The sequence below is a fragment of the Thunnus thynnus genome, chromosome 19 (assembly GCF_963924715.1).
Source record: "Thunnus thynnus chromosome 19, fThuThy2.1, whole genome shotgun sequence".
Lineage (NCBI taxonomy): Eukaryota > Metazoa > Chordata > Actinopteri > Scombriformes > Scombridae > Thunnus > Thunnus thynnus.
In genome coordinates, this window is record NC_089535.1 from 14,963,675 (window position 1) to 14,978,343 (window position 14,669).

The window sequence follows — 14,669 nt, forward strand, 5'->3', positions numbered from 1 at the left end:
ACATCATCGCTGCAGCGCTGGTATGGCTAACATTTGTGTTCCTCACATGCGCCACCCCAAACACCAATTAAGAAGAAATCCAGGCTTCCTCGAACTCTGAGAAAGGCCCATTAACTTACCGCAGTCACAAAGTGTTGGGGAGATGAGAGGATGAGGGGAAGAGGAGAGGGGCTATAAAAATGTAGGAGGAAAGAGGAAAAAAGGTTGCAGATGGAGAAACATGAAGCACATTGTTTGGAAGTGAGCTCATAGGAGAATAACTCGCTCGCGTTTTATAATCCGAGCCTAGTGTGTTAACAGTTAGCTGACGTACATCCACCCACGGGATGGTTTTTGGCCCTTTTCCTCTAATATACCCCCTCCTGCTTTCCTGATTCCGTTCTCCAAACCTTCAATAAGAGAACAGGTTGCATTCCCCGAGGCATAATGGCTCAGAATGGGATGGGAAATTAGCACCAGCCACCAGCCAAATGTTGGTAAAATATGAAAGCGGCTGGTAGACTCCAGACACAAAATAATGATTTACTATTGAGTGGCTGGTGAATTTGAACATTTATCTGTCAGTGGTTGGTAGATGTTCACATTTTTAAAAGTTGATTTCCCACCCTGGCTCAGGCTATACTGGTTTTATAGCACTTTGGACAATGCTGACATGTGTCATATTTCATTTCCTAACTATCAATTATGAACTGGGCATTGCTTCTGCACTTAGCTAAGACTTTTTATCAGTATGCACTGAGCAAGAATGCACCTCAATAATTCAGACCATTACATGATTAACTGCTAGTGACATCTGCTATGAACATTTTGACATGTGGCAAGGCGGTGAAGGCAGAAGTAGGCCATTAGCTTGTATGATAAATTAATACTTGGTCAGTTGATGCTGATGCGAAAAAGAGAGAAATTAAAGGGTTGGTAAGAAGATATTGTCTTTAAATGGGTTTGAGGACTGGTCGATTTCTATAATCTTTTAGTAACACACGAAAACACAGTCCAACCCGCTCCATGCATGAGGACACACACACAAACAATAATTACACTGTCTAACAATGTTAGAAATGTAAGCCAGCCAACACTTGGCATAAATCCTGTCCATCTAAGTCATGGAACAGGAGTTATTACACTTTAAACCGAGCAAGCTTTCTAATTACAGAGAAGGAAAAGGGTGGGAGACGGGGAGCGAGACAAAGCTGTGTAGGTCTATAATAGTGATTCTGTGCTGCACATGGTTCATCATTTCATTGCTGTGCCTAACTCTGTAACGGCCAAGTGTATATCAGACACTCAAGAACTATGTACCGTGCATATGTGTGTGCGTGTGTGCATGTGGCTGTTTACTCAGGGCCCTCTGGAGAATGCAGCCGGAGCGTTTGAGGCGTGCAGACCAGCAGATGAGGTTAAGAGGTTTTGAGTTCCACATAATTCTCCACTCAGCGCTGTCCACAGGGAGAATGGACACTTCAGAACAAAACGGTGGCAGCTCTAGTTCAAGTTAAAGGGCTCTATCATCAGCCTTTGGTGGTAATAGGTGAACATAAGTAAGCAAACTTGCTTCTGTGTAGAAATCACCATATGTACACAGAGAGCAAAAGACAACTTCCTTTATTGTCATTTGTATCTGGGCTGTTTCCTCACCGTCTTTTACATGGAAACAGCGAAACTGACCCAGAGGTCATTGAACACATTTCACGATGAAATCCATTTCTATGCATGCTAGTAAGCATCTGCTCAGACACTCACTCACTCTTTCTAGTTAAATCCATCAGATTTGAGGTGACTCGTTAACAGTCTACTGTCAGCTCAGCTTCACAACAATCTTCAATACAGACGGGCCAGACAGACCTGCTGGCATGCAGAGCCGAGACAGAGGGAGTGAAACCCTGCCGACCTATTAAAACAGGACTGGAGGAACCATTTTATCATGATGACAGACACAAAATAGGGCAACACAAACCAGGTGACTAAGCAGAACCTTTGCTCATTTCTCCACACGATAGACTGCTGTAGGCCCAGACAAAGCTATGCAGTGCCAAAAATACGCAAACCTGCAGAGAAATGGAAATGTATGGATGCTAGCCCAGAGTTAAAATTTCACACTCTGAGCAAACAGACAGGCAAGTCAAATGCACAGAACTATTCATCACGTGTTATAGGAATAAAAATGCTATGCTAACCATCTGTGTTGAAAAGGCCTATGAAAATTAAGAGGCCAAAAGAGAAGTCTCTACACAGTAAGAGCACCCTATGTGTGTGTGTGTGTGCGTGTGTGGAGGGGAGAGGGTGCTAATCCAGTCATTTTTTTTTTTTTTTTTTAAAGTTTAGCTTAACTACTCAATTTGACCCAGAGTGCTGGCATGAAAGCACATTTTTTTATGTTCCATTGTTTTATGAGAGTGCAGACAAGGAGAGCCAAACTCTTTCAGGAGGGAAAGAGAACGCAGCAAAGAAAAAGGGCGCATGTATACGTATGAGTGGGAGGGTTGCCGTTCCACAGCAATTGAAAAAGACCGTTTGCACAACAGCCTCTAACATTATTTTGGGTCTAATTCATTAATTCAGTGGCATAATAAGACAACACTGTGCTAAACAACACTGTGCTAGCAAAACGCAGTAAGCAGAGCAGAGAAAGACAGTAAACGCACAGTCTGCTTTTACAGACTATCAACTTTAAATGTCTTGGATACGTTATCTAGATGCCTGGGAAGAGACCCCATTTGTCTGTATGCCCATTGAGGTAAAAACAGAAACAGATACATAGCAGAGAAACTATGGCTATGAGGCTCTCAGGCTGCCGCAGTGGAGCTGCTTGGGCTCTTCTTTGTGTCTAAGTGGATCCAGATGCAGCAAGCATAGCAAGGCCCCCTCATATAGCGCTACGAAGAGGAGCTTAAAACAACACGAAGGGACAGGACAGCGTATCAGTACCGTATGGACTGGACTGGTGAGAGGAAAAAAAACAAACAAACCATGTAACTGGCCATATGATGCCTAGGTAGACAGAATTTTGAAATGCAAAAAAATATTTTAAAAAGGATATAGAACTCTAAGCAAGAAATTGATGTTGTGCCGAGTAACATCGAGGAACATCAACATTATATGAAGGTATTCTCAGGAAGGTGGCAAATGGCTCCATGTCAAATCATGACTCCCTGGGTTTCTATCCTTCAATCTGCGAGGGAACAGATGATCTCTGAACAGGAGGGACACAAACTCTGGGTGAAATTTTTTTTACTACAAGACAGAGCTGGCATCCTAGGTAGCCGGTTGTCTGCAGAGAAAACAACAGCTGCGTCTGGAGCTGGGGCTGCCTGCTCGGGCATGGAGCAGGGGAACCGGGGGTGTTCTTTTTATTGTGTATGTGTGTGTGTGTGTGTGTGTGTGTGTGTGTGTGTTTGCATGGACCCGGGTGGCGAAGAGCTCCCACGCTGCATTCCTCACCCGACTTGGAGGCTCTCGGTATGCATTTGAGTGCTGTAACGTACTACATGTATATGTGTGTGGTTGTGTTGATGGCGTCTTATTGCTCTAACTGGGGATTGAAATTGACAATTAGTTGTACAATCACAAATGCGTGTCCTGTGACTGGAAAAAAATATGAGGATGCCCACATAATGAACATCAAAATTATTCTGTCTTCAAGGCAACGCAATTTGGAGTTAAGTTCTTGTATCGCAAAATCCAAATTAGCAACGTTTTCAACAAACAATTAGATATTTCAGTAAATAATTATTTTCTTGTCAGAAACGGGGCAATCGCAAGCCCAGATTTCATAACATATGCTATTGCAGTCGCTGAAGTGGATCCAAATAACAAAAACCGGGACGAAACTCACTGACTCAACAGGATTGTTTGGACTAAACCAGCATGCTTACATTTTCAATTGTTCTGTGCAAAACACTGCGTAACTTATGTATATGGAAAAAGCTTTGGTTTAAGCTTTGGTTTGTGTCTTTGTGATTTTTTTTCTTCTTCCTTTGTTTGCGTTTGGAAGTTTTATAACAAGCTCATCCTTTCTCAATCGTTTCTCTATTTTAGCAGCTAAATGTTTGGGGTTTTTTTAAGATGAAAGTTATAGAATCTATTTTAATTTCACTCAATTTTCAAGTTTAAAAATGTAATATTTAATCAGTCCAGAAAACAACTATCTCAGGTATGGTGCAATGTTATTAAATATACTTATTATGGACTAACCAAAGATAAGAACCTTAGTGTATGCATCATTTAAAGGACAGAATAAAATGCAGCTTAAGTGCAAACATTGGGTAGCTAAATATCCACCATAGTGACAGAAATACAGTCGTAGCAGATAGCAGTAAGCCATTAAAATTATGCCAATGAAACCATGTCAGCTTAAGAAAATACACACCGTTAACTTGCACACCAAATGTACTGTTTCTAATGCCTGCTGCTTGTGTTCTGTTTACTGTTGTATATTGTGATTTTTTTTGTGTGTTTGCTCCATTGTTGTCTGCTGATTTTCATTAATTTTGCCTTTTGTTCGTTTTGTTTTTGTTCTCCATGTCAATAAAAATGTTCTATGCGATGTAAAATCCACTTATTAAAAATGAGAGCATGAGAGCAAGACAAAGAAAAAGAGAGAAACGATGACAAAGGGAAGAGAAAGACAAAAAAAAAAAAAAAAAAAAGAGAAGGCAGGGAGAAAAAGAAAGAAAGAAAGAGAAGAGGTAGGGAGGGAGGGGGATTGCACCAGTTATTTGAGAGAGGAATGCACAAGAGGTCACATTCTTCACTCCACTGCTGTGGCTTGCCCTATGTTTAACTCTCTCTCTCTCTATTTCTCTGTGCAAAATACGGTAGACAATATTACTCAACGCAACCCTGGTGCAACAGATGACATACAAACATATGTGATTTGCTAGAAAACAGAGTGGGCTGGCTCATGAGGCAGAGGATGAAGAGGCCTTAGGTAAGGAATCTGTTCATGACACAGTGATGCTGATCAGATAAGACATACATAGGTTCTACTTGGGTGGCCCACCCAGGTAGAATAAGACCCACCCAGGTAGATAAAATCCGAATTCAAAGCAACAAAGATTTGTCCTATTGTCTTTGTATTTACTGCTGCGTAATGAATGAATGAAAAGGAGAAATGCGGGGGAGGAAAAGGAAACTAATAGCGTCTGTTTCCACAGTAAAATCATCTGTTGAGTGTTTGGTGGTTATTTATTTCTGCTTTAGAACGCAACCGCCGTGAAACAATCAGAAAATAATGGTTTATTTCTCTCAATCGCGGGCTTTGTTCTCTCTACCACCGCTCCCTCACCTCGTTCGACCACCGCTGCGCTGTCTCTCTCTCTCTCCGTCTCGCATGCTCGCTCGTGCTCTCAATACGATCACACCACACAGTCACACAACTTTTAAGTCAAACTTTACTTTTAACGTCATCGAACGAAGATAAATGTCTACACCTCGTCCTACTAGAGCACTTCCTTGTTTTGTGAATGAAGTGGTACACAAATTGAAGCAGCCGCACTGTGTGTGTTTGACCAATCAGTGATGGTCATCCCTGCAAACCCCGCCCCCAAAGTTCCTTTACTTTTGGAAAGTACTAGCACCCGAGCAGGGACTTTTTGGGGGGTAAAACAATTTCCCTGGAACTAAATTTAGACCCTGATCCCTTCAGTGGAAACGCAGGTTGAGGAGCTGAGTTCCCTAAAAGGTTCTTAGTACTTGGAGAAAGTTCCTGCGGTCAAAACATGACTAAATGGCTGAACTGTCAGAACATCAAAGCAGAGTCTTCAAGTCTTGAGAAGTCAGCAATAACCACAAACCATTCAACACCTTAACATCTCTGCTGGTACTCTAAAGACACCCTCCTGAGAGGAAGATTGGAGTGGTTTATGACATCATCATGACATCACATGTGACAGCTATGGGGAACACTACATCAGTGAAAGAGAATGAACATCAGAAACAGACATCAGCTGTCTGAATAAACTCCAAAGCTCTAAAAAAAAACACCTTTGTTTGACTAGTTTAATAAAACAAAGGTTTGACTAAACCTTTGTTGTTTGACTAGCCGTCACACGCCGCGCCACCCACCACCACGAGTAAATTCTCAACCTGTGGGAAACACCGCGCTAACACACACAAAAATGCCTTTTCATGGACGACATTTTTACACGTCACAGTGGGAAAAACACAGCTGCGTTAACACTAACAACAATAAAGAACTATTTCTTATCACTGTTCATTGCTGCCATTAAAAAATTGTCCGCAGGGCATCTGTCCATCCCAGTCTTATCCTACAATGACCTCAAACCTAACTTGATAATAAATCTATCACAATGACGCTCGACCAAATACTGGTAATGTTTAACTGTTTAACTCACCTCTGACAGTTCGAGCTGTTATTATCTGAAATGTCATTTAGTGCAGGTCTAAAACTATGATGATTGTGCCAGTAAGAATTGTGTTACATGGCCTCCTCAACGTAAACTACTTCTATGCAGACAGGGCTTTAATTGGGCAGACAGAATAGATCAACCTGGTTTATACGATACTACTTACATTTTTTTACATGCTTGAAAAGACATATGTGCCTGTAGGAAATGCTTGGTCATGTGTGTATTTGTGGGAAAACGACATTGACTTCATCATTCACACTTTTTGTCCATTTGTTATATAATTTCCAGCATATAACTGCCATGAGTGTCTTGAATTCAGGTCCTTGTGGACCTCATTTACACAAGTTAAAAAGTTGGAACTTGTGAGACCACCTTGATTCATACACACACCTGTTTTGTCTAGTCATCAGCTAGCATGGTAATAAAGTGGACTTCCAGGTGGTCAAGGCTTGATGAGAGGGGCAAACACTTACTAATCAGCAAGGTGTCGTCCGGCAAGGGCCAAATGTGTCTCACACACACACACACACACACACACACACACACACACACAAGTATACACAGAAACATGCTCTCTGACACAGAACCAAGAACACTAAATTCTGCAGGGGAACCTGTCAAAATGCCATCACAAAAGACCATCCAACTACTATCAATGTTAAGTAGTAAACAGATTAGATAAAGAAGACGTCCTTTCAGTTGAGAGTTGCACAGGGTCTGTCTGTGTGTCTGTGTGTGTGTGTGTGTGTGTGTGTGTGTGTGTGTGTATCATTAGTGTGGAGACATGGTCAACCACAGTGAAGGACAAGCCACTGGGGAACAGCCACCTAACAGCTGGCCTGAATGAGCATTACTATGAGGCGCCTGCTGCATGGGTACGTGCGTGGGTGTGCGTGCACGCACGCACACACATACACACACACACACACACTCACACAGAGACCCCCTCCTTCCATCTTCAGGACGCACAGGGATCATGGGAGGAGATTTGGTGTCTAGACTGTATAGATTCCACAAGTTCCAGCCAAGAAAGAGCGAGTTACAGACTAAGAGAGAAATGGATTCACTTACTGCATACACATTGAATGCAGCTGCTGCAGGAAACACACTCACACACACACACACACACACACACACACACACACACACAGAAATCAAATGATGTCACTGAAAGGCTAGAGGGGGGGTCAGACTGTCTACCCTATTTCCCAAATACAACGTTTAAAAGCTAAACTACATTAATTACCAGCACTTGAAAATGATCATATGCACTTTATTAACAAAACTTCATTAGTAGATCATTAAACATCAACCTGCAACTGATCTATAAACTAGATGTTAAGATGACATTAGATATCTCTGTCATGATTACAATTCTAATATATATTTTCAAATGTATATATTTGACTTCACATTACTGAAAACAGATTTACATTATGCTGCTGGAACCCCACTATGTCTCACAGTCTTATAATTTAGCTGTTATGACCATCAGATAACCCAGTCATGACTAACTGTCTAATCTCGATTCTACATATTAAAATCAGCTGTTCTTCCTGGAAGCCATGACGTGACCGAAGCCTACTGTACCAATTTTACAGCAGACATGAAAACGTTTTTCATGCATCTACAAGCGCGGCTGAAGACATTTATTCAAATTTCATTGATCATGACATCCTTGTGTCAAGCTCTGTTAAATATCTGTTATCAGATATCATACGGCATTTGCAAAGGAGAAGTGCTGTTATTGTATTGTACTGTTTTTTTCATTTTACATCTTCCACAGTCTTGTAAGTCAAACGGTTTATTTATTTACCCACAGATGAGTGTGATTTTCTATCAGCCTTAACGTGTGTGTTGTGCTTTTCTGTTTTCATCCCTACATGCTGCCCACAGAACCCAATGACCCTGAATTGAATTACCGGTACACAAATAAAGACAATGGGGTGTCATCTTCCTTCATCCCCACATTTTAATGTTCCTTGAACATACTTGAAGCTTTGCCAGACAAACCAGCAGGCAACAACCAGGGAAAAATTGCGGGGTGAAGCTTATGAGTAAGAAGAAAAGCCCTGTTGTGCCCAAACTGAAACCAATCCAAGCAAGAAGCAACATGCCGGAGGTCCCTACATTTTCTGTAACCCAACTCGTCTGGCTGATGACCATAAGTTGGCACTGATCTCTTTTTTGTTGTCTAGAAGTTAAACTTGGCTGTAGTTAAAATTTGAGACAACAAGGGCAATCACTGTCCAATCACATGCCAAAACCGCCATCTGTTAAACCCTTACACTGTTTCCAGCTGTTGCTGTTTTCCAGTAGTTTTTTGGGGGGGGGGCGATTTACAGTTAATAAGTTAAGCTTCATACAAAAGGTGCATTTTCATGAACAAGATGATCGAATAAACAGAGCACAGTGTAGAAACTTGCTGTCCTGTAATGATGTAATGTATGAGAGTTCAGAACCCTGCTGCATGGTTTCCATTAAAAGTTAAATTACTGAAAATTGCCCGGAATGCATGTGCTTTGGAGTGATATAGTTTAATTGTGATAAAATGCACCACGATCAGAGCCTATGATGTGATGGTTTGCTCTGGATGAAGTCATGTTGTGTTATTATTAATGGAGAATACTGGTCATATCATCCAGATTCATTAAGTGCTTAATTCTGCACACCAAGCTAAATAGCACTGGACCCTTCAGCATTTGTACATGTCAATGTATTTGTTCATCTAAAAATAAGAGGACTGAGGCCAAACTCATGCCATAGATCATGTCTGAACACTTTACAGGAAATATACACGGTTAAACAGAATGAACACACCAGTAACAGAATAAACAAACACCATTATTATGTTATTATGGTCAATAATAAAGGTGCAACAAGAAGAAATGCTTTGCAGGTAATAACATCAGCCTGTCACCAAACTGCTATCATGATCAATAAGAGAAATTATACATATACTATTCAATACAAAGTGGCTTAACATGGCATAACATTTATCAAAATATTATTTTTGAATGAAAATAGCATCTCAGTAGAACTGCAATGTACCCTAACAAAACCAGATAGAAATAAATGTAACCACCAGGGGGCAAAATGGCCAATTTTCCTTTACTCCACACCAAGTTGAGTACTGAAATGACCAAGTTAACTCCAAATCAGTCGGCAGACAACATGGTTGTGAGTCTTTTAAGAAAAAAGGGAGAAAAAACAAAAAGAGTTCCTCTTTCTTTTGAACCCTCCAACCTCCAAATCCCGCTCTGCTTTCCCATTTCCTCTGTCAGCCCTTTTCATGGAAGGGCAGGAAAACAAATGAAAGGCATCATTCCTTCATTAAGCACTTTTACACAGCAGTTCCACTTCCTGCAGTCGCTCAAAAACGTTCCAGACTTGCCAGTGTTCACATATTGTTGTCCCGTGTAGTTAACACAACAGCAGATTTTAAATTCTGGTGGGAAGAAAGTAGGCACACATTTGACGGAAGTGTAAAAACTTTTTGCTTCACTGGATGTAATAACAGTGGTCACCTTAACAATCTCTGACTGAAGCAATGCTTAATATGCTCACACCAATTATGGGTACACCGTCTTGGTTGTAATTTTAATTCAATTAAATTACTTTTGGACTTTCATGCCCAAAATGGCACTGGAACAAGGGACCAGCTGTAGTAGGACTGCAGGTGTACAGACATAGTAAAAATATAACTGTAAACTGTAACTGTGTAAACTGTCTAATTGATGCCAGTTTTTAGTAGATATTAATTATTAAATAGTCATAGTAACTGAACAAAAACAACTGTCAATCCAGGATGTATTCCTGTATCTACAAGTATGCATTATACACAAAATTAGACTAGAGAGAAGTGATTAAATACACTAATCTGTTGTGCTCAGACTTGTTTTTTAAAAACAGGCCTGGTAACCTACTGCAGCCTGCAATCTAGTCCATGATCCACAGAGTTCCACAGTCAACTTCAAAGTATACTTAGTTATCTGAACCACACACTGAGAAAAAAAGCTGTTAATACAGCGTGTGAGCTATGGTTCCAGAAATTCACAACCCTGCACAATCCTCACGATCTGTGCTAGCTAGCCAGTGAGATCATACCTCCCCGCTGTACAGTACACAGAGGTGCCAAGAGCAGAGGCAGGTCTTTGCTTGCCCGTCACTGCCTCTGTCACTCTCCCAGGCAGCTGCATGCAAAGATCTGAACCTGCCTGTTGAGAGAGCAAGCACGGTGCTGGCTAGGCTAGAGTTAACTAGCTGTGGCTCACCAGGTAGAAAAAAAAACATAGATGTAAAATCATGTGTTGATATTGCCCTCCTCTTGCACTATGACTCACATCCCCTCTCATACTCTAACCTGCTCATCACAGGAGGAAAGGGGCAGAGAGGGAAAACAAATACGCCCCGTGTCACTGACCCTTTGCCAAATTCGATCCGTTTACTGGCAAAAGCTTTCATTCTGTTTTTCTGACCTTCCCTGTCCTGTCCCCCCTCTGCGTTATGCAAGACTTAGAGTCAGTGGAAAGTATTCCCTGCCAAGGCAATCACAGCCCTACAGACACATTTGGTAAACTTATCAGTTAGCTGGATGCATGGCATGCATCCGGTTCAATCGCACGTGATCATTTTACAAAGCTGAAACAGTTCAGCTTTATTTCTCTACCGAACTGAAGGCAATTTTATTGGAATTTTTGTTCTGCATTGATATACGACTTGTTTACCTCATTGATACTTTCCACTGAAATGCTGAAATGTTACAATTTACCTCTAAAATTTTGTCCTCGCCCCCACACTGAGTACTAGTTACACTACCAAGCATTCAAGTTGAGACAGTTAAGACAAAACTTATGGACATGAATGCAAAAAAACAACAAAACAAAAACTTTCCATTAACTTATACGTTGATTTATGGTAGAGAACAGACCTCCCTGTGCCTTGTTATAATGTGTGTTTTGTTATTGTTGGCAATAAATTAAGCCACAGACCATCGCAAAAGCATTTTCATCAGCCAAAACAAGTAAATAAACCACTGACTATAAAAACAAGGGGTGAAGTAACTGATGATGTCACCGCTGGTTTCTATGTGTTATGTTTGAAGCCTTGAGAGAATCTGATGGGACGTTAGAAAGAACAAGATGAGTAGAGAGGAACAGAAAAGACAAATTCGCTTTATATCGCCACGGACTAAAAGATAAATAAGCACTGCCCACATGAGGACAAACATCAGCGTGTATCTGTCTTTGATGTGATACAATGGATGTTGGGTAATTTTTTTTTTTTTTGCAAAGCGTGGTGAGGCTCTGTGCCATCAGCATGCAAACCTTTCCCAGAGGCGATGGAGAACGGGCGTGATGAGCTCATTCAGATGCGGCCATGAAAATTAATCTGCAAATATTTTGATCAACAATTAATAATTTGAGTCCTTTTTTAAGCAAATAAGCCGAACATTTTGTGGTTCCAGCTTCTCACTCGTGAAGATTTGCTGCATTTCTTTGTCTTATATGGTAGTAACAAGTATATATTTGCATTTAAAGCTGTTGGTTGGACAAAACAAGTACTGTGAAGATGTGCTCTGGAAACTTGTCCACTATTGTCTGACAATTTATTGACAAGATGATTAATCGATTTATTGAGAAAGTATTCTGTGGATTAATTTTTAGTTGCAGCCCTAATTTCAGACAGTCTGTATGTGCCCTGCCACCTCCAGCAGACCTCATAGCACTCTGTAATACACACTACACACCATCCTGTACAAATGCAGGAGGAGGAGGAGGCACTGTTGAGCTCTGCCATTCACCACAGCGCTCTTTTTACATCATATATGTGGAGGTATTCCTTAATGATTGTTTCTGACTTCTCCTCCATTTGTTCCTCAGTTGAGGCAAGCTTATTAAGAGCTGTCTCTCAGCATCCTCTGTCCATATCATCAGTCATACTGTGACTCTCTGTCTGAGCATCTGTGATCTAAGTTGTGAGACGTCCATACATGTTGACCTGGTGGAGATCGGTACCGTAACGTAACATCAATAAGTTTATTTACAATACTTTAGATCTCTTGTTAAATTGAGTCAGAGGAGTCTGACTCAATTTAGTCTCAATCAAATGTCAGAAATGCACTAAAGATGTTGCCCTCTGTTGTGGATTTATTAAAAATGTTTTAATGTTGTGTTGCGCATTTAATATATTTGTTATGGGCCCCAGTTGTTGTTGTTTCTGTGACAAACAGATGGTTGAGAAATCTCAAACCACAGGATCAATAGCCTGAGCTAATGTCCATGTATTAATATCAATACCGCTGAGTGACTCATTCCGCATATGAATATGTCAAAAAGCTATCCCATCACACCCCTAAGGACCATCTCAAAGCTCCACGTCTATTTGGTATCGAATACTGCAGAATATTTTCTTTAATGGAAGGTCAACCGTTTGTATTTTTTTTTGTAACTGTTCAAAGGAAAAACAGCCAAACAATATTTCAACTTCAACTGCTTACCACAGAAAACTTCTATCTTCATAAAACAACAAATAAAATAATTAATATATTGCCATGTTATCACTTCATTATTACAAATTATATACACAAGATTGTATTGACATAAATACTTTGCCAGCTCACATTTAATCAAAGATAATGTCAAAATATTTGTTGGAAAAGAATCTAAAACTTGTCCTGTAACATCTACAGAATACTGCACATTAGTCTTATTGACAGTGTAAATTTAGAAACTCAGTTCCAAATGGACAAACTGAAAGCTTTATTAAACTTACTTTCTTTTTGGATACCAAAGAGCATGGCTTTTCTCTTATGATTTCTAAATGTTTACATGATAGTTAATAATACATTAAATTGATAAATGTGAAGATCAGTTCATCATGTCAGGTGTTAATGTTTAAAAACGTATTCCAGAGGAAAATGGAAATTAAGTGTAATCAAAAGTCAAACTGAAAAAATCCACACAGAAGTTACTTCTGTTACCATTTACTGTACTAACCTGTCAGCTAACACCAGTCAGCAGCAGATGGTAAATTTAACAGCATACTTTTGAAAAATCACAGGCTTTACAGGGATTTAGATTTGGTGTTTAGTTACTTACAGCTGGTACCAGAAACTAGTCAGTTCAAAACATTTCAAACAATGTCACTGCGGATGTACCAGTAAAAAAGAAACAACCCACTGCTAAAGAGACTGAACAACCCTCACTGACGTGTGTTGCGTTGCACATCTCATTGTTAAGTAATCAAGTTTACTGCACCAGAGATAACAAGTGAGCCAATGTAATACCATAGTGGTTACAGTTTATCACACATTTCATGCTTGATTAAAAGAAGCCTTGCTAGCAGCAGTATGTCATTAGTTATGTTGTGTAGCATTACAAGAAGAATTGCACTGCGTTGATCAAGTGACAGACAACAAATCACGACAAAGACCAAGCAAGTACAGTACAGATCCATCACACCATCTCTAGGGTCACCCTATGCTGCTTGTATAATTAATGTGTGGTTGGTTTGATTATTAACTGTTAAAATTAATTATTACAGGCTTTACAGTGAATACGACTTTATCTCCTCCAGGTTGTGCAAGCATACGTCTGTCAATCAGCTGGCAAGTTGCAATAGTCAGTCCAGTGTACTCATCCTACTCATCTTTACACTTTGATTTGTTGAAAAGTAAAGTAATAGACAGACTACGGCAACCACAAGACAGAAAGGTGTTATAGTATTTGATCGTAGGCCAAAAATCTCCTGAGTAAACCAATACTACCGAGCAAAAGTAGTAAAAGTAGTGAAGAGTGACCTCACAAAAGGTCTTAGAAGAAATATTTGCTCTTACCGTGCACAGCGAAAACGTTACACGGCTGGGTCCCATGGCGTGACGACTCTCTCTTTCCACCCTTGATGAAGGCCGGCAGACTGGGTCTCCTCTGGTCCCCTACAAACTTTCCCGGCTGCTGCCCCATAAGGGCAGGGTGCCAGGCCGCAGCCGGGACTCTCCAAGCTGGACTCAGTTGCTCACCGTCCAACAGTTGGCCACCAGGCAGGGGAGGGATTTGGAGAAGACAGGAGCCCTTTTCCCTGGCTCAGTCTGTCCTCTCCTGGAGTATGAGTGATGCGGGTCAACTCTGCAGATCCAAATTACTCCAGTATGTCTCTTTTTATCATGCATTAATGGAACCTGAGTGCTGCAATGGTCAAAAAAGACATTTCACAGGAATCTAGGGGGGAAAAAAAACAATCACGGGTCACTGATGATTTTCTTAAAAGCAATGTGATGCTTTCATACTGCACCGCTCACAT

General features: G+C 40.6%; 1 protein-coding gene across 2 annotated transcripts in view; it reads right to left on the bottom strand.

Annotated features, from left to right (window-relative positions):
* Positions 1 to 14,669, bottom strand: part of abl1 (c-abl oncogene 1, non-receptor tyrosine kinase) — a 36,660-nt gene that overhangs the window by 19,843 nt on the left and 2,148 nt on the right. For both annotated transcript variants that reach the window (XM_067574976.1, XM_067574975.1), the window contains exon 2: positions 14,206 to 14,587. In XM_067574976.1, coding sequence (XP_067431077.1) covers positions 14,206 to 14,332 — 127 coding nt within the window. In that variant the 5' untranslated portion in view covers positions 14,333 to 14,587. The remainder of the gene's footprint in view (positions 1 to 14,205; positions 14,588 to 14,669) is intronic.